At 43.9% G+C, this 27,768-nt stretch overlaps 1 protein-coding gene across 1 annotated transcript in view; it reads left to right on the top strand.

The window, feature by feature from the left end:
- The first annotated feature begins 14,166 nt into the window (after nucleotides 1–14,166).
- Nucleotides 14,167–27,768, top strand: part of FAM177A1 (family with sequence similarity 177 member A1) — a 28,790-nt gene continuing 15,188 nt past the window's right edge. Inside the window, exons 1-2 of the mRNA XM_036353143.1 lie at nucleotides 14,167–14,467; nucleotides 25,914–26,087. Coding sequence (XP_036209036.1) covers nucleotides 14,303–14,467; nucleotides 25,914–26,087 — 339 coding nt within the window. The 5' untranslated portion in view covers nucleotides 14,167–14,302. The remainder of the gene's footprint in view (nucleotides 14,468–25,913; nucleotides 26,088–27,768) is intronic.

Here is a 27,768-nt window from a genome sequence, read left to right as displayed (position 1 = left end):
AGGGAGCGGCAGACCGAAGCAGCAGGCCATGTTGGACAGGCTTCGGCCCGATCCCCACAGGCCACCCTGAGGGACCCCACCTGTGCCCGATTTCGTGAACCAGGCCTCTAGTTGCAAATATTAGGCTGTCACTGCTGTATATTACAAATAATGAGACCATAACAAGTTTGATACAGCTGCTGGTTACTTTAGATTGCCGCACAGTTCATTTAGAACATGGGTTTTGTTTTGTTTTTAAACCCTCACCTGAGGTATATATGTTTTTATTGATTTTAAAGAGAGAGGAAGGGAGAGAAAGAAAGAAACATCCATCAGTTGCCTCTCGTATTTGCCCCGACCAGGAATCGATCCCGAAACCTTTTTGGTGTATGACACAACACTCCAACCAATTGAGCCACCTGGCCAGGGCTAGAACAATGGCTTTTAAATAAGTTATGGAATTGTTTTAAAATGCTAGAATAATTATTATGCCTATTTATTATTGACATCATGAAGATAGTAGATGTAGTGTAGTAGTGTATTTTGAACTAGGATCAACGGACTGATTAATGGTAGTAGGAGAGAGTGAAAGAAATAACTAGTTTTTATAGTCCTAATTTTTTATGACTCAGGTGTTTTAAGGTCTCATAAGTCAAAGTATTTTTTAATATATTTTTTAATATATTTTTATTGATTTCAGAGAGGAAGGGAGAGAGAGAGAATCATCAATGATGAGAGAGTCATTGGTCAGCTGCCTCCTGCATGCTCCCCACTGGGGATCAAGCCCGCAACCTGAGCATGTGCCCTGATGGGGAACTGAACCATAACCTCCTGGTTCATAGGACAATGTTCAACCACTGAGCCATTCTGGCCAGACATAAGTCAAAGTATTTTTAACAAATAATTACATAGCTCTAGCCTGTTTGGGTCAATGGATAGAGCATTGGCCTGTGGACTGAAGGGTCCTGGGTTTAATTCTGGTCAAGGGCACATGCCCGGGTTGCAGGCCCAATCCCCAGTAGGAGGTGTGCAGGAGGCAGCCAATCAGTGATTCTTTCTCATCATTGATGTTTCTATCTCTCTCTCCCTCTCCCTTCCTCTCTGAAATCAATACAAATATATTTTTAAGTGTCATTTGTGAACTCAAAAAGAAAATTACATGAAGAATGCAACTGATTTTTCGTGTTTACTTGGTAAAGATTTTATATCCCACAAAGTTACTTTCACCAGCTAAAAACTAGAAAGCCCTATAGAAGAACATCATATACCTTATGAAAATTATGAATCCTGTTTCCGCAGAAATGTCATCACAAGATCCAGCTATAGAAATTTGATAATTGAGAAAATTTTGTTCTCCACCTTAGTTTCTAATTAAACTGATGCTACTGCCTTTTCTGGGCATGCATTTTTGTGATTTCTATCTTCGGTGTACCACTTTTTCATTTTGACCAGAAAAGGAAATGATATACTTGGCCAAACTTTATGGCTTCAGGCATTGTTTTTAATATATTTCTTTCTGATGCAAAAATAACAGTGGCAAAGGACAACTAAAAGTCTAGAAACACCTTGTTCAGCTTCCATTTCTCTTTCCTATTCTGTAAAATGAGGGAATTAGAGAAGCTTTCTGAAATTCTGATTTTATTACTTCTGTAACCAAGGATCTTTAGTTATAAAAGCTATCCTTCTGTTCTCACAATTTTTATCAGGAACTGATTTTTGGCAGCGTAAGTACTACATACCCAAATTCTTTAATAATTTGAACACATTTTTATTTTTCGCTATTGTTAAAAAATTTTTTTAACTTTTTGATATGTTAAATTCCCGATTTAGACCACTAGCTAGATCTAAAGTCATACAACATTTGATTCTTCCTGAATTTTATTAAAATTTTACTAAAATATATATAAATATAAAATTAGGTATATAATTCCTTAAGTTTACAATGCTTATGTAGTTATAAAACAAAAACACCCTTAGAAATGAATTATCAACAAACTATAACAAGAAAGGGCAAATTAACACTGTGATATGATGGATATCAATATTCTGGAATTATCACAACAAATGTGATAATATACATATACACACATATACATACACACAATACATTACAGTTTTATAGCATAATTTTTTGGAAAAAAAGTTTCTTCATGTAGTAAAAGTGATTTTAGAGTGTTACATAAACCATTTTTATTCAAATAAATACAATATTTTATAATGTGCGAGGCTAAGTTCTGATAGCAGTCATATTGTATTAATGTTGAATAGGAATATAATGTCACATAGCTAAAATTTGCTATTACCCAAACCAACATACAGATTCAATGTAATCCTCATCAAAATCCCAATGTAATTTTTAAAAAATAGAAGAAAATAATCATTATTATGGAACCACAAAATACCTCAAATAGCCAAAGCAATCTTGAAAAAAAAAAAAATGTAGCTGGAGGTATCACAATACCTGACTTTAAATTATACTACAGAGCTACAATAATCAAAACAATGTGCTATTGGCAAAAAATATAGATACACAGATCCATGGAACAGAATTGAGAGCCCAGAAATAAAACCACATGTATATGGGCAGATAATTTTTGAGAAATGAGCCAGAAACACACAATGGAGAAAAGAAAGCCTCTTCATTAAATGGTGCTGGGAAAACTGGAAAGCCACATGCAAAAGAATGATTACAGTTTGCCCCCATATACAATATTCAAAATGGATCAAAGACCTAAATACCAGAGCTGAAACAAATTACATAGAAGAAAACATAGGTACTAAACTTATAACCTTGGTCACAGAGACCATTTTATGAATTTGACCTCAAAGGCAAGAGTAGTAAAGGCTAAAATAAGTGAATCTGGCTATAGCAAACTAAAAAGCTTCTGCACAGCAAAAGAAACTGACAAAGAAACAAAAAGAGAACACACCTAATGGGAGAGGATATTTGCCAACAAACATTCTGACAAAGGTTTAATAACCAAAATATAAAGATCTCATAAAACTCAACACCAAACAAACAAACAATGCAATTAAAAAATGGGCAAACAAGTGTTGGTGAGGATGTGGAGAAAAGGGAAACCTCATACACTGCTGGTGGGAATGCAGTCTGGTGCAGCCACTATGGAAGGCAGTATGGAGTTTCCTCAAAAAACTAAAAATGGAACTCCCATTTGACCCTGTGATCCCACTTCTAGGAATATATCCTGAGAAATCAGAAACACCAATCAGAAAGAATATATGCACCCCTATGTTCATAGTAGCACAATTTACTATTGCTAAGATTTGGAAACAGCCCAAGTGCCCATCACAGATGAGTGGATTAGAAAACTGTGGTACATCTACACAATGGAATACTGTGCTGCTGTAAAAAGAACTCTTACCATTTGCAACAGCATGGATGGACCTGGAGAGCATTATGCTAAGTGAAATAAGCCAGTCAGAGCAAGATAAGTATAACATGATCTCACTCACATGTGGAATCTAATTAACAAAATAAACTGACGAACAAAATAGATCCAGAGACATATAAGCATGGAACAGACTTACAAACTTCAGAGGGAAGGCGGGGTGGGTGGGTGGCAAGAGATCAACCAAAGAACTTGTATGCATATATGCATAATCTGTGGATACAGACAATAGGGTGGTGAAGGCCTGAGGTGGGGGGGAGTGGGTGAGAAGAGGTCAAGGGGGGAAAAAGGACATATGTAATATTTTCAACAATAAAGATGTAAAAAATAAAATAAACATACCCTTTTAAAAAATATAAATATACTCTTTAAAAAAAATGGGAAGAAGGCCTAAACAGACACCTCTACAAGAAGACATAGAAATGGCCAATTTATCTAATTTAATAAAAGAGAAACATGCAATAGACTGCACCTCCACTACGCCCCAAGCCACACGTGCCAGCCAATCAGAGCAACTATATGCAAATTAACCCAACCAACATGGAGGATGGCAGCCACAGAGCTGGAGCAAACAAGAGGCTTGGTTGCCCCGGCGATGGAGGAAGCCAAGCTTCCTGCCTGCCCTGGCCAGCTGTGGCCTCTGCTCAAGGCAACAAAGTTTCAATTATAGAAAATAAATAAAACCCAGATACCTGCTTCCAGCCAGCCTCCACTGGAAGCTTGGGTGGCTGGGGGCTGTGGCCAGCCTGCAAACAGCCATCAGCCCCTCACCCAGGCTGGCCAGGCACCCCAGCGGGACACCCACCCTGATCCAGGACACCCTTCAGGCAAACCAGCAGGCCCCCACCCATGCACCAGGCCTCTATCCTATATAGTAAAAGGGTAATATGCAAATTGACCCTAACAGCAAAATGACTGGGAATGACTGGTCACTATGACACACACTGACCACCAGGCTGCAGACGCTCAATGCAGGAGCTGCCCCCTGGTGGTCAGTGCACTCCCACAGGGGGAGCTCTTCTCAGCCACAAGCCAGGCTGATGGCTGCCAGTACAGCGGTGGTGTTGGGAGCCTCTCCTGCATCCTCAGCAGCACTAAGGATGTCCGACTGCAGCTTAGGCCTGGTTCCCGCAGGCAAGTGGACATCCCCTGAGGGCTCCCAGGCTGCCAGAGGGATGTGTGACTGCCAGCTTAGGCCCAATCCCCCAGGGAGCGGGCCTAAGCCAGCAGGTGGTCATCCCCTGAGGGGTCCCAGACTGCAAGAGGGCACAGGCCAGGCTGAGGGACCCCTCCCCCTGAGTGCACAAATTTTTGTGCACTGGGCCTCTAGTATATCTAATCTAATAATAGACAAACAGGGTAATTGACTGTACCTTCGCTACGCCTCCCATTGGCTAATCAGAGTGATATGCAAATTAACCGCCAACAAAGACGGCGGTTAATTTGCATACATAGGCTCCAAGCGGCGGAGCGAAGACTGAAGGTGAGCCAGAGCCGTGAAGACGGAAGACGGAAGGCAGCTCTGGCCAGAGCGAGGCCTGGGTCCTGGGTGCCAGAGGAAAACCGGTGCCAGAAGCCAGGAGAAGGGAAGGCCTATTGCAAGAATCTCTTCATGCAACAGGCTTCTAGTCCTATCTAATAAAAGAGAAACATGATAATTGGCGTACGACGACTACCCTTCCCATTGGCTAATCAGGGCGATATGCAACTTAACTGCCAGCCAAGATGGCGGCCGGCAGCCAGGCAGCTGGAAGCTAACATGAGGCTTGCTTGCTTCAGCGACGGAGGACTCCAACATTCCCTGCCTGCCGCTGCAGGCCTCTGAGCTGCAACTCTAAGCAACTATGTTACAAATATAGAAGCTAAACAAAGCCCCAGAAACCTGCTTTAGTGGTCGGGCTTCAGCCAGCAGGATTGCAACATTGTTTCAAATACAGAAGGTAAACAGAGGCCAGAAACCTGCTTTCAGCAGCGGAGGCCTAAGAGCTGGAGCCTCAGAGCTAAAGCTGGCCCAGAATAAAAAAGAAAAAGAAAAAAAGGAGTGGTTGGGAGCTTCAGTCACACGCCAGCCTGAAAACAGCCCTCAGCCCCTCACCCAGGCTGGCCAGGCACCCCAGTGGGGACCCCCATCCTGATCCAGGACACCCTGCAGGGCAAACCAGCCAGCCCCCACCCGTGCACCAGGCCTCTATCCTATATACTAAAAGGGTAATATGCCTCCCGGCACCGGGATCAGCGTGACAGGGGGCAGCGCCCAAACCCCCTGATCGCCCTGCGGCTCTGTGTGTGACAGGGGGTGGGGCCACAACCTCCCTATCTGCCCTGCTCTGTTCGTGACAGGGGAAGGCGCCCCAACCCCCTGATCGCCCTGCTCTGTGCCTGATAGGGTGGAGCTCCCCAACACCCTGATCGCCCTGAGGCTCTGTGTGTGACAGGCTGTGCTGCCCCAACCTCCTGATCGGCCCTGCTCTGTGTGTGACAGGGTGCGGTGCCCAAACCCCCTGATCGGCCCTGCTCTGTGTGTGACAGGGTGCGGCGCCCCAACCCCACCTCCTCCCCCCCACGGGCCCTGCTCTGTGTGTGATGAGGTAGAGCCATAACCTCCCCATCGGCCCTGCCCTGAGTGTGACAGTGGCGGCGCCCCAACCCCCTGATCGGCCCTGCTCTGTGGGTGATAGACGGCTACGCCCTAACCGCCCCCCACGGGTCCTGCTCTGTGTGTGACGGGGTAGAGCCATAACCTCCCCATCGGCCCTGCCCTGAGTGTGACAGGGTGCGGCACCCCAACCCCCTGATCCACCCTGCTCTGTGTGTGATGGGGGCGGTGCCCCAACTCCCCTATCGGCCCTACTCTGTGAGTGACAAGTGGGAGCTTCCCAAACCCCTGATCAGCCTTGCTCTGTGCGTGACAGGGGGGAGCTCCCCAACCCCCTGATCGACCCTGCTCTGTGCATGACAGGGTACGGAGCCCCAACTCCCCTGATGGCTCCTGCTCTGTGAGTGACAGGGGGCAGCACCCCAAACCCCTGATTGGCCCTGCTCTGTGCGTGACAGGGGGTGGCACCGCAACCTCCCCATCGACCCTGCCTTGAGTGTGACAGGGGGCAGTGCCCCAACCCCCCAATCAGCCCTACCCTGAGCATGACTGAGGGTGGCATCGCAACCTCTCGATCTGCCCTGCTCTGTGTATGACAGGGGCTGCGCCCCAACTCCCCAATCAGTCCTGCTCTGAGCCCGACCAGGGGCTGCACCTAGGGATTGGGCCTGCCCTCTGCCACCCGGGAGCAGGCCTAAGCCAGCAGGTCGTTATCTCCCAAGGGGTCCCAGACTGCGAGAGGGCACAGGCCAGGCTGAGGGGCCCCCCTTCCCCCCGAGTGCACAAATTTTTGTGCACCAGGCCTCTAGTCTACACTAATAAAAGAGAAACATGGTAATTGGCATACGACTGCTACCATTCCCATTGGCTAATCAGCGAGATATGCAAATTAACTGTCAGCCAAGATGGCGGCCGGCAGCCAGGCAGCTTGAAACTAACATGAGGCTTGCTTGCTTCAGTGACGGAGGACTCCAACGTTCCCCACCTGCCGCTGCAGGCCTCTGAGCCTGCAGTTTCAAACATTGTAACAAATATAGACGCTAAACAAAACCCCAGAAACCAGCTTTCAGCCGGCTGGGATCTCAGAGCTAGAGTTGATACAGAGTTTTGAGAACCAAAACAAACCAGATACCTGCTTTCAGGAGCGGAGGCCTAAGAGCTGGAGCCTCAGAGCTAAAGCTGGCCCAGAATAAAAAAAAAGAAAAAAAGGAGCAGTTGGGAGCTTCAGTCCCAGCCTGAAAACAGCCCTTAGCCCCTCACCCAGACTGGCCAGGCACCCCAGTGGGGACCCCCACCCTGAAGGGTGTGTGACCAGCTGCAAACAGCCATCATCCCCTCACCCAGGCTGGCCAGGCACCCCAGTGGGGACCCCCACCCTGATCCAGGACACCCTTCAGGGCAAACCAGCCGGCCCCCACCCATGCACCAGGCCTCTATTCTATATAGTAAAAGGGTAATATGCCTCCCAGCACTGGGATCAGTGGAGCTGAGAGGCCTCCCGGCACCAGGATCAGTGTGACAGGGGGCAGCGTCCAAACCCCCTGATTGCCCTGCGGTTCTGTGTGTGACAGGGGGCAGGGCCACAACCTCCCTATCTGCCCTGCTCTGTTCGTGACAGGTGAAGGCGCCCCAACCCCCTGATCGGCCCTGCTCTGTGGGTGATAGAGGGCGGCACCCCAACCCCCCCTCCCACAGGCCCTGCTCTGTGTGTGATGGGGTAGAGCCATAACCTCCCCATCGGCCCTGCCCTGAGTGTGACAGTGGCGGCGCCCCAACCTCCTGATCGGCCCTGCTCTGTGTGTGACAGGGGGCGGTGTGCCAACTCGCCTATTGGCCCTACTCTGTGAGTGACAGGGGGGAGCTCCTCAACCCCCTGATGGGCCCTGCTCTGTGCGTGACAGGGGGCAGTGCCCCAACCCCCTGATTGACCCTGCTCTGTGCGTGACAGGGGTGGGCGCCCCAACTCCCCAATCGGCCCTGCTCTGAGCCCAACCAGAGGCTGCACCTAGGGATTGGGCCTGCCCTCTGCCACCCGGGAGCAGGCCTAAGCCAGCAGGTGGTTATCTCCCAAGGGGTCCCAGACTGGGAGAGGGCACAGGCCGGGCTGAGGGACCCCCCTCCCCCCCAAGTGCACAAATTTTTGTGCACCGGGCCTCTAGTATATATATAAAAGCCTAAGCGACTATTATGACTAAACAACCATAATGACCGGAACAACCATAAAGACTGGTCGACTAGTCGCTATGACGTGCACTGATGCTCAATGCAAGAGTTGCCCCCTATTGGTTAGTGTGCTCCCACAGTGGGAGCACCACTCAGCTAGAAGCTGGGCTCACAGCTGGCAAGTGCAGCTGCGGAGCGGCGGCAGCAGGCACAGCAGGGCTGGGATGAGTCGGAGCAGCATGGCACCCTGCCCGGGCTCAGGCTAAGGCTCCTCCCCAGCTGCCTGCTCTTTAGGGCACTGCTACATCCCTCATACCTGAAAAGCCTGCAGTTACAATCTCTGGGGAACAGTTGAAGCGCAGACATTTGGAGTAACCAGGAAGAGCCTGATATCGCAGCCGGGCTCCTGGAACTCTGCCTCGGGCATCGAGATCAAATCACATCCCTACTGATTGCCCGGGAGCTACAGAGGAAAGCAGCAATATAACAGTGGCCACGAGGTGGGGACTGACAATCGGGGTAAAAGTCAAAGAGAGATGGATCTGAAGGGAAGGGATGTGGGCAAAAGAGCACACCTGCCCCCCAAGATCCTCAACTTTGTATTGTTCACCTTGGAGCAACTCTTATCTGGCTCCAAGCGGTGGAAAGTGTCCAACATGGTCCAAGGCATCCACTGGGGACCTCCCAGACGGCAAGGCATGACCCTGGCCGCAAAAGGGACATTTGGAAATATTTTTTCAGGATGCTGCGGAGAGGAGGACAGACTCTCCACATGACTTCCCGGCAGCTCATGGGGACGTGGAAACTCCGCAGGCACACGGGCTACCGGTTTCCTTTCAATGTGCACGAATCTGTGCACCAGGCCACTAGTATGAAAAGATGTTCAACTTCACTGACTCTTAGGAAAATGAAAATCAAAACTACAATGAGATATCACTTCACACCTGTTAGAATAGCTGTTATTAACAAGACAGGTAATGACAAGTGCTGGAGAGGCTGTGGAGAAAAGGGAATCCTCAATCACTGCTGGTGGGAATGTAGGCTGGTACAGCCACTATGGGAAAACAAGGAATAATATCCTGTGACTGAGACCTATTTTTCTTAAGCAACATATGGTAAAAGTTTTGTGAGCCTCTTTCCAGAGAAAGTTCCCAAATCTGCAACAAGGGAGAAGAACATGTAATGTCTGCCTATCTGCATAGTTTATAAATCATGCTTGCTTGATTTTTACATTTCCTAATAGAATTGGGGAAATTGGCTCCTCAGTGGCCCAAAGGAGGTAGGAGTTGTTATTGGATATATTCATGGGCCCATAATTTTGACTGAGAAATCATTTGAGTGGTTCAGAATGTCATTTCTGGCAGAAGTGGTGCAAGAAATAGCCTATTTCTTGACACTATGTTTAATAGGAAATGCAGGGAGTGTGAAATCCTTCCATTGATATGTGTACTTTGATTTTCTGCAATTTTCTTCTTATTGTTTTTATTTTATTTATTTATTTTTTTAAATATATTTTATTGATTTTCTACAGAGAGAAAGGGAGAGGGACAGAGAGCTAGAAACATCGATGAGAGAGAAACATCGATCAGCTGCCTCCTGCCCACCCCCCACTGGGGATGTGTCCGCAACCAAGGTACATGCCCTTGACCAGAATCGAACCTGGGACTCTTCAGTCCCTAGGCCGATGCTCTATCCAGTGAGCCAAACCGGCCAGGACCTTATTGTTTTTAAAAGACACAATGGATGATCTTGCCCCAAGAAGAAAGTTATCCTTACTGGTGGAAATCCTTATTAAATCTTTATATTTGTTTTTTATTGTAAAAAGATCCTAGGTTTCTACAGACTTCAGATTATGATGCACAGGTCTTCAACCCTGAGATTACTGCATTTCGGCATTGTGTACAAAGAAACTAATATTTTATGACTTAATGCCATATACAGAATTCTGGTAGTTGAATATCAATAGTATATTCTCATGACAGCAAACCTGACCAAGTTTCAATTAAAACAAATGTATTCACATAACATCAAATAAAACAAGTTTACTTGGTATTTTCATTTGTTTCTTACATATAGGGACTTAAAGTGTACAAATGGCTATTACTTACAATAGACTTAAAAATGTACACACTTTACCAATTTCCATGCAAATCTTTCCAAATATCACACTTCCTTTTGGTCTAAGAATTGCCTGCCTTCCTACTAGCCTATTTTCTGACATATTCATTCTCAAAGGGGCAGTGTTGCTGAGGATAAGCTCTGGAATCAGGCTGCCTGGGTTTCAATCTTTGCTCTGCTGCTTACCTATCAGCTGCGTCCTTCCGCAAGTTACTAAGCCTTTGCTCATCTGTAAAATATTGGTGATTATAATAATACTAGAGGCCCAGTGCATGAAAATTCATGCACTAGAGGGGAGGTTCCTCAGCCTGGCCTGCCCCCTCTCACAGTCCGGGAGCCCTCAGGGGCAGGAGGCAACCTGGTGATCAGGGGAAGGCAACACCCCAGCACACCTCTGCTGCTGCCACTGCCAGCAGCCCAAGCCTCGGCCGGCCCTGGATACCTGAGCCTCAGGCGGCTCTGGGCGGCTGGGCAGTCGCCATCCAAGGTTTGCCTATGCCTCAGGCCGGCCCTGGGTGGCTGGGGGGCCGAGGATACTGGGGGACTCGGGAGGTAGACACACAGCAAGGCCAGGGGCCTGCTGCCCCAGCAGGGCTGAGGGGACTAGGCGCTGCCATCTTGTGGCTGTGGGCGCCATCATATTTGAGGGTGGGACAGTCAATTAGCATATTCCCTCCTTATTGGCTGTGGGTGCTGCCATCTTTGCAACAGCATGAGGGTCAATTAGCATATTCCCTCTTTATTAGATAGGATCTCAGAGCTGTGAGAAAGAGTTAATATAAGGAAAGCCCTTATCATAGTACCTAGCATATTGGGCTCCATAAGTGAAGCCACTACTGTCAACAATGTCTTTATGCTTAAAATCAACTTAACGTGCATTTTTACCACCTTATTTTTGTGCATCAATGATGATGAAAATATATCTCCCTATTTGAGGGATGGGATTACCTTAAAAATAAGCTCTAGCCCTAACCGGTTTGGCTCAGTGGACAGAGCGTCAGCCTGTGGACTGAAGGGTCCCAGGTTCGATTTCGTCCAAGGACATGTACCTTGGTTGTGGGTGCATCCCCAGTAGGGGGTGTGTAGGAGGCAGCTGATTGATGTTTCTTTCTCATCGATGTTTCTAACTCTCTATCCTTCTCCCTTCTTCTCTGTAAAAAATCAATAAAATGTATTTAAAAAAATAAGATCTACTAAAATATGTATGTAACTATTCTATATAATAAAAGAGAAACATGTAAATTTACCGTCCCTCTGCTATGCTCACCAGCCACTCAGGAGTGAGTATGTAAATTAACCTGACAAAGATGGCACGTTAATTTGCATACACAGGCACTGGGCAGAGAGCAGAGCGGGAGAGTTGGAGGCTTGGGGGGAGTGGCTCCCTTGGGCCCTCCTAGAAGCACGGGGACCACCAGGAATTCTGGGAATAGTAGTTCTGATGGCAGCCCCAGAACCGGAAGCAGAAGCCCAGAGTGAGAGGAGCACCAGGAATGCTGGGAATCGTAGTTCTGGTGGCAGATGGATCTCCTAGACACTAGAGCAGTGGTTCTCAACCTGTGGGTCACGACCCCTTTGGCAGTCGAACACAGGGGTCGCCTAAGACCATCCTGCATATCAGATATTTACATTACGATTCATAACAGTAGCAACGTTACAGTTATGAAGTAGCAACGAAAATAATTTTATGGTTGGGTCACAACATGAGGAACTGTATTCAAAGGGCCAGAAGGTTGAGAACCACTGCTCTAGAGCAAAGTGAGCCTGGAGCAAGTTACTGTTGTAGTGGGGAATGGAGGGAAAGCAAAGGTAAGAGACATAAGTAAAATCAGAGTGTCTAGGAAAAATTAAAGGGAAGATAGCCTAAAACTTCCAGGAAATCTCCACCAATGAAGCAAAGAAAAAAAAAAGCCTCTATTATTCTCTGAGTAACAAACCAAACTGGGTTGGGGAGGGTCTCAGACAATTCACTCATATGATTGCAAAGACAGACAGACGCTCCCGGATTGGAGAGGGCTCCCCTGAGGGCTCCCAGATTGGAGAGGGTGCAGGTCAGGCTGAGGGATCTATACAACCCCCAGTGCATGAATGTTGTGCACTGGGCCTCTAGTGTCAAAATAACAAGAAAGTCTTTTTTTTAAAAATTTGATGGACAGTCCTGGTTATTGAATTTTATTCAGCTTTGTTTTCCAGCCTTTCACAGAAATAGATACAAGTTTATCTATTTAGCTCTGTATGTATTATTAAATATAAAGTTAGACCACAATTATGTTTTCAAGTAGATAAATTATAGTGATAACCTGAATTTATTTTTTGTCATAGTGATACAACTTACACCATGAAGTGAAAGGAGAGATTTGGCATGTTGCTCTGTTGTCCACTTTTAGTTGACCTGTAACAGTCTGGAAAGAATCACAAAAATGTAAATGCCCAAACTAAACCCATTAGAATTTCTATGCTTTTCTGTTGCCATGAATTGTTTGTTTGTAATAGACTGCTCTTCAATTGTATATTTGTGTTAAAGATAACTCTTCTTAGAAAATACTTCCAGTTCATATTGGAATGTGACTTGCATTTTAAATTTCCATTAAACTTATAAACCATGAAAATCAGTTCTGCTTCAGCAGTGAAAATTGTAATTCAATGTTTAATTGCCAATTTGTGAAATAAAATAACGCATTTATAAACATTCCACAAATTTTTAATGATTGTTGATTACCCTTCTTGCCACTATGAGGAACGAGATTTTGAATAGATGTAATGTAGAGCTATCTTGTTTATGAAAGTCAATTCATGTAGTCTTTAACAATTGGCTCTTTATTTTTTTTCAATTTATTGCAGTTTGTTTTTGCCATTTTAGACTGAGTCAAACCCTGATGCATGCCACTAGACAGCATTAGATCATGTTAATAAAATGTGTTTACCCCAGCAATAAGCTAATTTGATTTTATTACTGGAATACAGAGTATGAATTTCCAACCATTGTTTAAAATGTAGATGGTTTTCAAATCACCAACTTTATTTTTAAGGTTTTTGGTTTGTTGTTTTAGATCATCATAGTTATAGCAGGATAGAAAGTGTACAGCAATATTAAGCAGAGAGTAAGAAAAAAAAAAACTTTTGCACAGGAGAGAAAGTAATATTTACGGTTCTAGGGGTGTTCTGCCCTCTGGCTGCTCTTGCCATGCTGCAGAACAGATATTCTACCTAGGACTTACCTTTGCGGACCATTTCTGAATTTTTACTGGCATGAAAATGCAACTTAAAATACCAAACGAACTCCACTCTCCTTGGCCAAAATAATGTATTTTATATTTGACCTTTTCGTGAAAACTTCCATACTAAAATTACAATAAAAAGTCATTTAGCTGGAAATGCCCCCAACTAGTTTAAGTAATGCAATAATCATTACAATCATGACTTTTTAATTTGGTTGAACACTGGGAAAATGGGAAAAGTCTAGGATGCCTACACACACACACACACACACACACACACACACACACACACTTAAACCATTTGTCAAAATGGAAGCTTGCTGTTGCCCTTTGCTTTTCTTCAGGTCTCCCTTGTCTACAGTGACCTTTCACTATTTCAGACGCGTGTAAGTGAAATTCACCCTCGGGGCTTTTCTTTCAAGGCTATTTTGGCTGGACTGTCCTCCAGGCTGGGGATGGAGTATGTAGCATGAGCCGCCATGCATTTAAAAGTCTTTTTTTTCAGCAACCACATTTCAGCCCCAGCCTTTCAGGGCCATTAGCAGCTGTTCTCATCTCACAAGCGCAGAAACCAAAGTCTGGGAGGGCGATTTCGCAGGATGCAGGCGCGAGGCTGCGCAGAGCCCAAAGCTGAGCTCCAGGTGCAGTAAGCAGGCCGACGTCACCAGGAGCCGCCCGGGCGCTCCGAGGCGGGCGGGCCGGAAGCGGGAGCCGCGCGGGAGCTGGCGGCTGGGCCCCGCCGGCCGGGCGCCCGCAGGCCCCGCCCTCCGGCTCGGTTGGCGGACCGCGGGCTCTGTCCTCGACTGGGCGGGCGGAGGATGGAAGTGGGCTTGTCGGCCATCTCGCTCTACCTAGCCAGCGCCAGCAGCCCTGTGGCGGCGACGACGATGGAGCGGGAGCCGGGGAGCCGAGCGGAGGCGGGAGAAGCCGTGGCAGCCTCGGGAGCTGCGGCCGCCGCGGCCTTCCGCGACCCGGCGCGGCAGGTAGGCGAGGCGCCGAGGGAGGGGCGGCCGAGGCGATGCCCGGGGAGCGCGGCCTCCTCTCTGCCTCCTCTCTGCCGGGTCCGCGGCTGCCTGGGGCGCGCCCGGCATTGCTCCGAGCAGGCCGCCCTCGGTGTCCCCGCCTCGGCTCAGAAACACTGGCGTGGAGGAGGGACCCCTCTGCTGGCTGCGCCTCAGGCGCGGGGCGGGGGGGGGGGGGCGGCCCCCGTTTCCAGGGGAGATAGTGTTGCCTCGGGTCTGTGAGCGAGAGAATGCGGGCGTGTCCCCAGGCGGCCTGGTGGCAGGAGGCAGGCGGCGCCGCTCGGTCCCGTCTCGGCTTCTCCTTTTGCAGCTCCCGACCTGGCTCTGCCCTTGGCTGAGCTGGTAGCAAATCAGGGCTCCTGTTTGCAGGCGTTTTCATTTAATCCCGATAGCTTCTGCCTGAGGTGGGACTTACCCCGTTCACCAGCGAGGTAACTGAGGCCCAGAGTTGCACTCTCCAATAGAAATACAGTGCTAGCCTCATCGGAGATTCTGCATTTCCTAGGAGCCACATCGAAAAAGTAAAAAGAGCCGCGCCGGTGTGGCTCAGTGGTTGAGCGCTGTGGCCCCAGGAGCCGTGAGGTCCCGGTTGGGTTCCCGGTCATGGGGTTGCGGGCTGGATCCCCAGTAGGGGGCGGGCAGGAGGCAGCCAATTAATGATTCTCTCTCATTGATGTTTCTCTCTCCTCCCTTCTCTAAAGTCAATAAAAACATTTTTTTTAAAAAGCAAAAAGAAATCCGTGAAATCAATATTATATTCTATTTAACCCATTTAAAAAAATTTAACATGTAATTAATATGAATTGAAATTACCTTTAATATTATAGTGTATTTAATTCAGTTTTTAGAACACAGATTTCAACATGTAATTAATGTGAAAGTTATCAATGAGATATTTTACATTCTCTTTTTGGTACCAGTCTTTGAAATCCTGTATGCATTTTATTTTATTTTTTATTTTTATTTTCTTTATTGATTAAGGTATTACATATGTGTCCTTATCCCCCCTTGCCCCCCCCCCCCCCATTGGTTAGGCCTATATGCATGCATACAAGTCCTTTGGTTGGTCTCTCCCCCTTCCCCCCACCCTCCCCTACCTTTCCTCTGAGGTTTGAGCATCTGATTGATGCTTCTCCGTCTCTGGATCTGTTTTTGTTCATCAGTTTATGTTGTTCATTATATTCCACAAATGAGTGAGATCATGTGGTATTTATCCTTCTCTGATTGGCTTATTTCACTTAGCATAATGCTCTCCAGTTCCATCCTTGCTGTTGCAAATGGTAAGAGTTCCTTCCTTTTTAGAGCAGCATAGTATTCCATTGTGTAGATGTACCACAGTTTTCTAATCCATTCATCTACAGATGGGCACTTAGGCTGTTTCCAGATCTTAGCTATGGTGAATTGTGCTGCTATGAACATAGGGGTGCATATATCCTTTCTGATTGGTGTTTCTGGTTTCTTGGGATATATTCCTAGAAGTGGGATCACTGGGTTAAATGGCAGTTCCATTTTTAACTTTTTGAGGAAACTCCATACTGTCTTCCATAGTGGCTGCACCAGACTGCATTCCCACCAGCAGTGCACGAGTGTTCCTTTTTCTCCACATCCTCTCCAGCACTTGTCGTTTGTTCATTTGTTGATGATAGCCATTCTGACAGGTGTGAGATGGTACCTCATTGTCGCTTTGATTTGCATCTCTCAGATGATTAGTGACTTTGAGCATGTTTTCATATTTCTCTTGTCCTTCTCTATGTCCTCCTATATGCATTTTAAACCCTACTGCAATTTGAGTTGAACTAGCCACATTGCACATGAGCGGTAATTAACCACATGTGGCAAATGATTACTGTTTTGGATAGCATAAGTTTAGAGAGTTAGTTAAGGTTTGGAGGTTTAATTTGTTTTGAATTTGGTACTCTAAAATGGTAGTTTAGGATCTTTGGCCAGATAAAACTAATGAAAATATTGCTTTAACTGGAAACCAGCTCAATTGTATACACTTTGGCTATTAAAATTTAGCTTTGCTCCTGTATAGAAAACTTCCCACCCTCATTGAGAATGAAGCTTTTTCAGTAGCTTCATTTTTGAGACTTAACTACTTGAATGTTAGTGAAACATTTGCCCCAAACTACAGACTCTGAGAGAACAGTGTCTGAATGTTAGTATAGCTCTCTTAATGTTAGTTAATGTTAGTTTGCATTAACAAAAACTTTTCTACATACTATTCTTTATATGTAATTTCTTGTTTTTCTTCTACTTAAGGAGGAAGGTAGGCTGGGAGGAATTCAGGGGGTAATGGTAATTGATTAGGAAGCCACTTTTCACTTTATTTGAGACCTGTTTTCGACAGGCACAGTTGAATCGAACTTTTAAGTCCACAGTACTTGATGTGTTTTCCATTTTAATTTTTTCTCCCGTTACTATAATTGTTTTCATTATTACTTAAGCTTTGACACTTAATGGCAAAGTAAACATACCCGTACTGACTAACCAGATAAATGAAGAGAGGCTCTTTGTTGTTGTTTTTTAAGTTATTATCTCAAAGCTGTTCATAATTTTTTTCATTACTTTTATTTATTTTTTAATACATTTTTCATTGATTTCAGAGAGCAAGGGAGAGGGAGAGAGAGAGAGAAATATCAATGATGAGAGAGAATCGTTGATTGGCTGCTTCCTGCACGCCCCCCACTGGGGATGAGCCCTCAACCTGGGCATGTGCCCTTGACTAGAATTAAACCTGGGACCCTTCAGTCCTCAGGCTGACGCTCTATCCACTGAGCCAAACCAGTTAGGGCGAGGCTCTTTGTTTTGGGTTGGTGACATTATGTTTTCATATCCTTGTTTAACAAATAATAAAACAAATACTTAAACAGTAAAAAAGGCCCTAGAGCAGTGGTTCTCAACCTTCCTAATGCCGCGACCCTTTAATACAGTTCCTCATGTTGTGGTGACCCCCCAATTTCATTGTTATAAATTAAACATAATTAAAGCATAGTGATTAATCACAAAAACAATGTGTAATTATGTGTGTGTTTTCCGATGGTCTTAGGCGACCCCTGTGAAAGGGTCATTCGACCCCCAAAGGGGTCGCAACCCACAAGTTGAGAACCGCTGCCCTAGAGCAAAAAGTAAAAAGTCATAGGAATCCCCCCATCACTTGTTCCTCACATTCACATTCTCCTAAAGTCACTAAGTTTCTGGTATATTCTTTCTGGGATTTCCTATGCATATATAATAGTCTTTCTTATTAAACAAACATGGGTTCATACTATACAAATTATTTTTCTAACTTTCTCTTTTTGCTCTCTCATTCACACATTCCTGAAGCAGAAACATCTTTGGGAACTCCACATCTGTGCCTAGGGGTTTGACCACAGCAAGGGAAGAGATCTACGAGGTGGAGATTTGGATGGAAGGAGAGGCTGCCATCCTGCACTCCTTTATTAGTTTGTCAGAACTGAGAAGTCCCAGCTGTAGGGAAGGGAGTAAGAGATAGGAGCTTTGGTTTGTGTTTAGCATTAGGCCTCAAACCAGCAGCTTCTCTGACTAGACTTAGAATTAAAGGAGTTAAAATTTCACTACTACATTTAGCATTATTTAGCAGCTCTGCTACCAAGCACTTACCATGTGCCAGGAGCTGTAGGCTAAAGGATATAGCAATGAAGGATACACTTCCTACTCCTGAATGTTGCTAACCACCTAATTGGGAAGGTACATGTTTTAAAGAAGTTCTGGCTGCCATAGGAGTTTATAAAAAGCCTATTGCCATTAAAAACAGGCACTGAGGAACAAGAAAGCAGAATAACAGACTGGTTGATCATAAAATATAATCAAATGTATAACTTTTTTTATGACATCTCGTAATTTCCTGGTGTTAAAAACTATTTTCAGATATCTGCAGTTTGTTAAAAGAGAATTTGTATAATTGACAGTACCATTTTTATTTGCAGATTACTGTTTTACTGTAAAAATAAAATGTTTGCAAAATTCAGAAAATAACTTATATTTATAATTGTTGGAAATTTTGTACCAAACCACTTTCTGGTTGGTTTTCAAATACCTCCCATAACTGACTCCTCCACCCCAAGAAGAGGTTGGAATCACATGTCTAGATTCACAGATTTTTAAAAAAATATGTTGTTTTTTTTAAAAAAACTGATTTCAGAGAGAAGGAAGAGGGAGAGAGAGATAGAAACTGATGAGAGAGACACATCTATTGGCTGCCTCCTGCACTTAGGCATGTGCCCTGAGGGGAATCCATCTGGCAACCTCCAGGTCATGGGACGATGCTCAACCAACTGAGCCACATTGGCCAAGCTCTTTCACAGATTTTTAAATATGCCAATCTGGTTTCAGAAGAGAGGTTGACAAATTATAAGCTATGGGCCAGATCCTACCAACCACCAGTTCATATAAAATTTTATTGGGACAAAGTTATGCCCAGTCATTATGGATTGTCTGTGGCTGCTTTCGCAGAGGTCAGTAGTTGTGACAGTAGATACTATAGCTGCAAAGCGTAAAATACTTACTTTCTGGCCTTTACAGGAAAAGTTTGCTTACTCATGCTTAAGATGATAAAACTTGGGTTTTACTATAAAAAATTAATATTAAATTTAAAAAATTCCTTAAAAGTTTCATTAGTAAAAATCTTTCTATGAAATATAATTATTAGAGCAAATAAAATGCCTTTTAAAAAATATATATTTTTTAAATTGATTTTAGAGAGAAAGGGAGAGATAGATAGAAATATCAATGATGAGAATCATTGATCTGGTGCCTCCTGCACGCCCCTTACTGGGGATCCAGCCCACAACCCAGGTATGTGCCCTGACCAGGAATTGAACTGTGACTTCCTGGTTCATAGGTCAGCACTCAACCACTGAGCCACGCCAGTATATAAAAATACTTATATAAGTATATAAAAATACTTATATATTATTATTGATCTCAGAGTGGAAGGGAAAGGGAGAGAGAGAGATAGAAACATCAATGATGAGAGAGAATCATTGATCAGCTGCCTCCTGCACACCCCCTGCTGGGGATCGAGCCTGCAACCCGGACTTGTGCCCTTGACTGGAATCGAACCCAGGACCCTTCAGTCCACAGGTTGATGCTCTATCCACTGAGCCAAACCAGCTAGGGCTAAAATGCCATTAAAAATTTTTTTTATTATCCCAGCAGGTTTGGCTCAGTGGATAGAGCGTTGGCCTGCTCACCCAAGGTTCCTGGGTTGATTCCAGTCAAGGGCAGGCACCTCAGTTGCAGGCTCCTCCCTGGGCAGGAGGCAACCAATCCATGTGCTTCTCTCACATCGCTATTTCTCTCTGTCTTTCTCTCTTCCACTCTCTAAAAATCTGTGGAGCCCTAGCTGGTTTGGCTCAGTAGATAGAGCATCTGCGGACTGAAGGGTCACGGGTTCGATTCTGGTCAAGGGCACATGCCCGGGTTGCGTGGTGGCACTGAGGGCACGGGTGGGGCTGCGTCTGGAGGGCGGGGAGGGCGGGCGGTGCGGGAGAAAGCCTCCTTGGCGTGCATGCCCGCTCTTGCCCCTGAAGTCGACCTGGGTCAACCACAATGATGAGTCAGCACACGGGTCATGGCGTCAGATCGGAGTCTGGAGTTGGGTTGGAGCCCCCAGCCCGAGCCTGGTGCCGGGTGCCAAAGTTGTGGAGCTGGAGGTAACAGACTCTGTCCTCGGAGTGGGGAGCCCGGGCACGTGCTCCCTCCCAGCTGCGGGCGAAGTCCGCCTCGGTCCTCCAGCACTTGCGCTGAGCCCTCAGTCGCCCACCCGTGGTCCGTGGAGGCGTGGAGGCCTGGCTTTGGGAAGTGGCCCTTGGGCACCAGCCAGGATGTGCTCAGATGGTTCAATGTGTGAAACCTGGGCGCAACCTCTCTCGTAGCCTTTCATTGGGGTGAAGACCGGAAATCTCTGCCATGCTTGAGTGGCTGTTACTGCTCCCGCTGGGCCTGGATCTGGTGACAGTGCCCCCCGTTGGGGGAGCTGTGGCTCAGGGCTGAGGTTCCCCAGCCGAAGGAACCCCATTTATTCTGAGCTGGGGCATCAAGGTAACTTGGGTTGGGATCCATCAGGCACAGGTGTGTTCTAGGAGAGGGATTTCCTTAGTTCTGTGGCAGTGGCCCCAAAGTTCACCCTGGGGGAACTGACTCTTCCAGTTCTCTGGTTGGGAACAGACTGTGTGTGTGGTACAGAGAAGCCTTTGGTAACCAGCAGTTTTGCCATAGTTCTGCCTTGTTGACACAACTGCAGGAGTTGGTCCCCCCAACGCCTAGGCCCCCAAGGAGGTGAGGGAAAAGAGCCCCATCCCCTTGCTGACAGCTCTGAAGCCCAGGGAGCACTCCTCCAGCATAAGGCCTGTAGCCCTGATTCCAGCCTGTCTCTGATACTGCTAGGCAAAGAGTCACCCCTCGTTCCTCATTTCTACTTTGCATGCAGCTAGAATGAGTTACAGTTTTCTTTTAAAGCAAGTAGAATAGATGCTTTTGCCTTTTTGTACATGTAGCTTTTCAGTTTTGAACCTGATCTGGGGGTTGCTTTTAGCTATTGCAACTGAACTGAACATTTATGTTCTTTCAGTCAGAAGTGCTCTCCCTTTCCATCTCCTGGTGTGGTATCTTTTGCTGGGGTCCAACCCCAGCAGGTCCAGGGGTCCCCAAAGGTATGGACGGAGTTGGCGAAGAAGGAATGACACAGAGACAGTGTTCAGTTGATCAGCAGCCTAGCCAGGATCTCCACCCAGGATCTCCAGCCAAGTTCTGGTCTGGATCTCCAGAGAGGTTCTGCTTAGGATCTCCTGCCAGGGTCTGTGTCCATGTTCTCTTGCTAGGTTCTCCAGGTTTTCCAGCCAGGTTCAGTCACCAGGTTCTAGTCAGGTTCTCTTGCCAATTTCTGTAGTCAGGTTCAGTCCAGGATCTTTTGCCATGTTCTCTCCAGCGAAGTTCTTCTGTCTCTAGGTTCTGTGTAGGTTCTGTCTTCTAAGTTCTGTGTTCTAAGTTCTGTGTTCTAAGTTCTGACTCTTGCTGTCTTGTTACATCTGTATTTATACCAGTTGATTCAATCCTATCAATCTCTATTACAAAGGTTAGGGCGTTTCTTATCTCCATTCCAGGGAGTAAAGATTATGTAGCTTAAGCATGATTGTTCATAGTTAAAGTGATTAATTACCCGCCTGGCACTTAGTTAAGAGGTTTTATTCCCTCCCTAACTTCAGGGGAAAATCCCTACCTGGGGAAACAACCTTTCTCAGAGACCTTGGTTAAAACACATAGTGCCAAGAAGGTGAGCAAACATATTAAGAACAGTATGCCATATATGCCAGGTCCTTTGAAACAGCAAGGATGGACCGGCTCCCGGCAATCTTTCTCATTTTTCAGGGCCCAGGTGAGGTCACCTTTTCCTTTTGTTACCATTCCTCCTGAGTTACTTCACTAGCTGTGCTCTGTCCTTGTGGGTGTATTTTGCATATCCTCCCAGGGCGGGGACTGGCTCATTTCCCTCTGTATTTCCTACCATACTCAGCAATGTCTTTCACAGAAGGGATGTACTAGTATGAATGTTGGCTAAAACAGGTAAGAAAGATAAGGTTCGCCCTGGCTGCTTTGGCTCAGTGGATAGAGCATCGGTCTGTGGACTCAAGGGTTGCAGGTTCGATTCCGGTCAAGGGCATGTACTTTGGTTGCGGGCACATACCCAGTAGGAGTGTGCAGAAGGCAGCTGATTGATGTTTCTCTCTCATTAACTCTCTATCCCTCTCCCTTCCTCTCTGTAAAAAAAAAAAAAGAAAAAAGAAAAAAAAAGATAAGGTTCCTGGAATTTATGAAGACACAACTAGGTTTACTGTGCATGAAAGCAAAAGCTGTGAACTTTTAGTTTTTCATTTATCCTGTGTTGATTTCTAAGAGCATTTCCTGATGTGTAGTGTGCAGATATTTTCCTGGAAAACTGGGCAAATGTTCAGTAATTATAAATTATAATGCTTGTGAATTAGGAAAGATTTAATTATAACTAGTTTGTTGTGTAAGTGAAGATCTGAAGGAATTTTTATTTTAAAATAAAAATTTTGCCTAGGAAAAAAAATTTGTGTTTCAGCCTTCTCTTTTGTAGATTTTTAAGAAATTTATCTTTATTGTTGATAGATAGTATTGTAGATGCTCCCCTTTGTGTTTTTTTTCTCCATTGTCTCCTCCCCCCCTCCCCCATACCCGCCCTTTCCAGGCCTTCACCACACTATTGTCTGTGTCCATGGGCTATGCATATATGCATATAGGTTTCCTGGTTAATCTTCCCCCACTCACCTCTCTGCCCTTTTGTAGATTTATTTATTTAAAAGTATATTTTTATTGATTTCAAAAAGGAAGGGAGAGACAGAAACATCAGTGATGAGAGAGAATCATTAATCAGCTGCCTCCTGCATGCCCCTTGCTGGGGATTGATTGAGCCTGCAACCTGGGCATATGCCCTGACCAGGAATCAAACCTTGAACTCCTGGTTCATAGGTCGATGCTCAACCACTGAGCCACGCCGGCTGGACAGATTTTTTAAAAATGTTTTGGAAAGAATATAACCAAAAGTCATAGAATAGAGATAGTAGCTAAGTTTATACTAGATGTTATGACCCAGCCAGAGTGTTTTGATTTATTAAAGTTGTCAAAGGAAGATACAGTAGTTGAGCCACTGAGAGATTGCTTAGGGAGCCGTGAGAAGCTGCTTCTGCTCTGATGGGAGTGGGTTGGGGGCAGAAGGGAGCATGGTGATGTACTGTGAATGCTCTCAGCTCTATTCACTGACAGGGATTGTTGCTTTGGTGTCAGATCCATCTAGTTAGTATGATGACTGGAGATCTAAACCAGCTCTTCTGACTTTCCCTTGTCTAAAAGGGAATTCAAAAAGTCATGGTCCAAAAGGAGACTTTGATGTCAAGACAATCCAAACCAAATCTTACATCAAGGGGTAATATGAGATTGGGTAGGAAGGGCTTACTGTGGCTAGGGATCAGGGATAGAAGAAAGGAGATGTGGATAGGCCATATGTTGTCCATTTTTTTAATGAACACACTAAATGGATTAGTCTTTCTTTATTAAGGGCTGGGATTTGTTTGAGCCCTTAGGACAGGCTAAGGAAATTTTTTTTAAAGATTAATTCATAGATAGCTCATGCCATCAATGCTTTCATGATCTCAGTTTGCTACTAGAGTATACAGCAGTGATAGTTCTGTCAGTGATGACCATGTGCTTAATGGAACAATGAATGCCTGAATTCTTTGGGTTGGATATACTGTATCTTGATTCAAATCCTGGCTAATTACTAAATTTACTTTTGGCAAGTGAATGACACAGAAGAACCATATCTATTTTCTAAGGAGGACCTTAGAAGATTAAGAGGAACAATGCATAAAAGTAAAGTTACTTATACTTACATAACTTGGCAATTCTAGTCAACTATTTTTTATCAGTACAGTCCCTCTCTGCAAATGTATTTCAGAAAACTTAACTAGTAGTTGAACAATAATCATGGATTTAAATTATGTTTGGTCATATTTACAAGTTTAAGAATCCTTATAGAAGACAAAATTTTAAACTCTGGACTATCCTAGAGAATCCTACAGACATGGATTCTAATCATGACAGTCCTGTAGTCCTGTATCATCTTGCTTTGGTTTACTTTTTAAATTGTATCAGTAATACATGAACATATCCTCATCACAAAAACAAAAAATTAAAACGTGAACAAAAAGCCCCCTTGATCATTCCCTCCTCCCCCATTTTCACTGTTGCCAGACTTTTTTTTTCACAATTATTACTACTGTGCCTTTTCAAAATCTTCAGGTAAGAAGATTCAATGAAGGTTTTCTTAGGAGTTTAAACCTGAGGCAAGGTGAGAGGGGGAAAAAAAAGTTACTTATATTCCCCCATTGTTTACACTTACTCTGAGTTTGGCACATGGCTATATATATGTAGGAGTGGAACTTGGATATAATTAGAATTCCATAGACTTAAGCATTATACTTTAAAAATTTGTAAAATTTTTTACTATCAGAAAAATTCTGTTGTCACCTGTATATTATTGACTAAGAAATCTGGAAGTTCAGAGATAAAACACTGATGGCCTGCTTTCCAGATCTGGTTTATAAATGAGTTTTATTTGACCTGCACAGTGCTTTAAAATTATTTTCAATTTAATGTCTTTAGTTGAGGCATTCTTTCTCTAACGCATCTATCCTGCCATCTGTAGCTTTATTCATTTTGGTACCTGTTTGGCCCTAAAAGGCATTTGAATTTAGGACTCCTGTTTTGAGAAAAGGAGAGCTTCAGAATTAAGCTGAACTGGTTTTGTTTCGCTCACACATAGCTAAACTCAAATTCAAATACTAATTAGACTTTCTTAATATAAACTGTTATTTTATGTATTTAACATATGTATATGTGTGTCATATGATTTTCTCTTGATATTACGCATTAATTCAGCCATAATTAGTGTTAGTCTTTATTTTTTTAAAATATTTGTTATTGATTTTTTACAGAGAGGAAGGGAGACGGATAGAGAGTTAGAAACATCGATGAGAGAGAAACATCGATCAGCTGCCTCCTACATACCTCCCACTGGGGATGTGCCTGCAACTAAGGTACATGCCCTTGACTGGAATCAAACCTGGGACCCTTCAGTCTGCAGGCCAACGCTCTATCCACTGAGCCAAACCGGCCAGGGCAGTGTTAGTCTTTAAAATGATTGATGTTCAGCATGTCTTCACATATTATACAGTGTTGGAATTGCTATCACTTGAAGTGTGGTGCTTGATTTCTTAGCTGTTTACTTAAACAAAATTAAACTTAATTGGTTAAGTTCTGTTTTTTCACCTTATTATTGACTATGCAGATGTTTGCTTTATTATTCATTAAACTCTTTTTGAATGCTATTGATGCTTTTGTGCGTATATGATCTGTTTTATTTTTTTATTTTAAACATTTAACCACCTTTAATTATTTAATTTTGTTTGTTTGTTTTTGTTAATCCTCACTTGATATTTTTCCATTGATTTTTAGAGAGAATAGAAGAGAGAGGGAAAGACAGAGAGAAATATTGATGTAAGAGAAACACATCGATTGGTTGCCTCCTGCAGGAGGCCTGACCAGGGCTGGGGCTGGGGAGGAGCCTGCAACCAAGGTACATGCCCTTGACTGGAACTGAACCCGGGGCCGTTTGGTCCGCAGACTGATGCTCTATCTACTGAGCCAAACTGGTCAGGGCTGTTTAATTTTTTAAAAAACTGTTTAAGAATTGGCTTATGTTCTTATTCCCTAAAATAAAGCCACCTGGAATTTTTTTTGGTCATATAAATGAATATTAATCTCACTTGAAACTCTCGTTTTCTTAATTTATTATCAACATTAGATGAGTAATGAAAGAAGCTTTGAAAATGTAGAACTGGGAATCATCGGAAAAAAGAAGAAAGTCCCAAGGAGAGTCATCCACTTTGTCAGTGGTGAAACAATGGAAGAATATAGCACGGATGAAGATGAAGTCGATGGCCTGGAAAAGAAAGATGTTTTGCCTTCTGTTGATCCGGTAGGTTTGATACTAGCGATTTTCTGTGTGTCAGTGGGTTTTGTTTAGATTGATTTGTTTCCCCATTGAATGGAAGGGGACTTCTGAGGTTTCAGTCAGCTATATTCTGATTATAAAATTATGCATTATGATTTTGGTAAAAAATAGTATTTTTATACAATATGGATGGAAATATTTCCTGCATTTCAGAAGCCTGAAGTAGTTTTGTGTTATTTTATTTTAATCATTTTTTAAGGTTTTAATTACAGTTGACATACAATATTGTATTAGTTTTAGGTGTACACCCCAGTGATTAGACAGTATAACTTACTAAGTGATTATCCTGATAAATCTCATACCCAGCTGACACCATACATAGTTATTAGAATATTATTGACTATATTCCCTATGTAGTACTTTACGTCCCCATGACTATTCTGTAACTACTAAGAAATCTATCTATGAAAATGTCTTCCTTTCTTATACTTTTTCACAAAATTCATTGGTTTAAAAAAAATTATGATAAGAACACTTAACATGAGAGCTACCATCTTAACAAATTGTTAAGTGTACAATAAGGTATTGTTAACTATAGTTACAACATGGTACAGAACATGATCTCTAAAATGTAATCATCCTGTATAATGAAATGTTATACCGATGGAATAACAACTCCCCAATTCCCTCCTTCCCCCAGTTTCTGGCAACCACTATTCTATTCTCTGTTTCTATGTTTGATTATTTTAGATAACTCATATAAGTGGAATCAAGAAGTATTTGTCCTTTTGTGACTGGCTTATTTTACTTAGTACAATGTCCTGAAGGTTCACCAAGTGATTGTATATGACAGGATTCCCTTCTTTTAAAGGATGAATAATAGCAAAGTAAACTTTTGTCTGATAAGGCAAAATAATTTGAAAAGATACTGTCTTGTATTAATATAGTAGATTTGTAAAACAGACTCAATATTGTTTTTAAACCCTGACATTTAAAATGAAGACTTAATAATACTCCTGGTATACTTGATAGAAAACAAGAAATGGAATCAACATCATTAAAATGTCCATACTACCCAAGGCAATCTACAGATTCAATGTAATACCTATTAAAATACCAATGGCAAATTTCATAGAGCTAGAACAAACACTCAAAAATTTATATGGAATCAAACAAGATCCCAAATAGCTGCAGCAATTTTGAGAAAGAAAAACAAAGTTGGAGGGATCACAATACCAGATTTCAAGTTATACTCACCGTAATCAAAACAGCCTGGTAATGGCACAAGAACAGGCATATAGATCATTGGACAGAACAGAGAACCCAGAAGTTGACCCAAGCTATTACACTTAATTAATATTTGACAAAGGAGGAAAGAGCATACGTTGGAGTCAAGACAGTCTTTTCAATAAATGGTGTTGGGAAAATTGGACAGATACATGCAAAAAAATGAAACTAGCCCACCAACTTACACCATACATGGGAATAAACTCAAAATGGATAAAAGACTTAAATGTAAGTCATGAAACCATAAATATCCTAGAACAGTGGTTCTCAACCTTTTGGCCCTTTAAATACAGTTTCTCATGTTATGACCCAACCATAACATTATTTTTGTTGCTACTTCATAACTAATGTTGCTACTGTTATGAATTGTAATGTAAATATCTGATATGCAGGATGGTCTTAGGCGAGCCCTGAAGGG

Source organism: Myotis myotis, unplaced genomic scaffold (genome assembly GCF_014108235.1).
Source record: "Myotis myotis isolate mMyoMyo1 unplaced genomic scaffold, mMyoMyo1.p scaffold_m19_p_1, whole genome shotgun sequence".
NCBI lineage: Eukaryota > Metazoa > Chordata > Mammalia > Chiroptera > Vespertilionidae > Myotis > Myotis myotis.
This window is presented reverse-complemented; position numbering and strand designations above follow the sequence as displayed.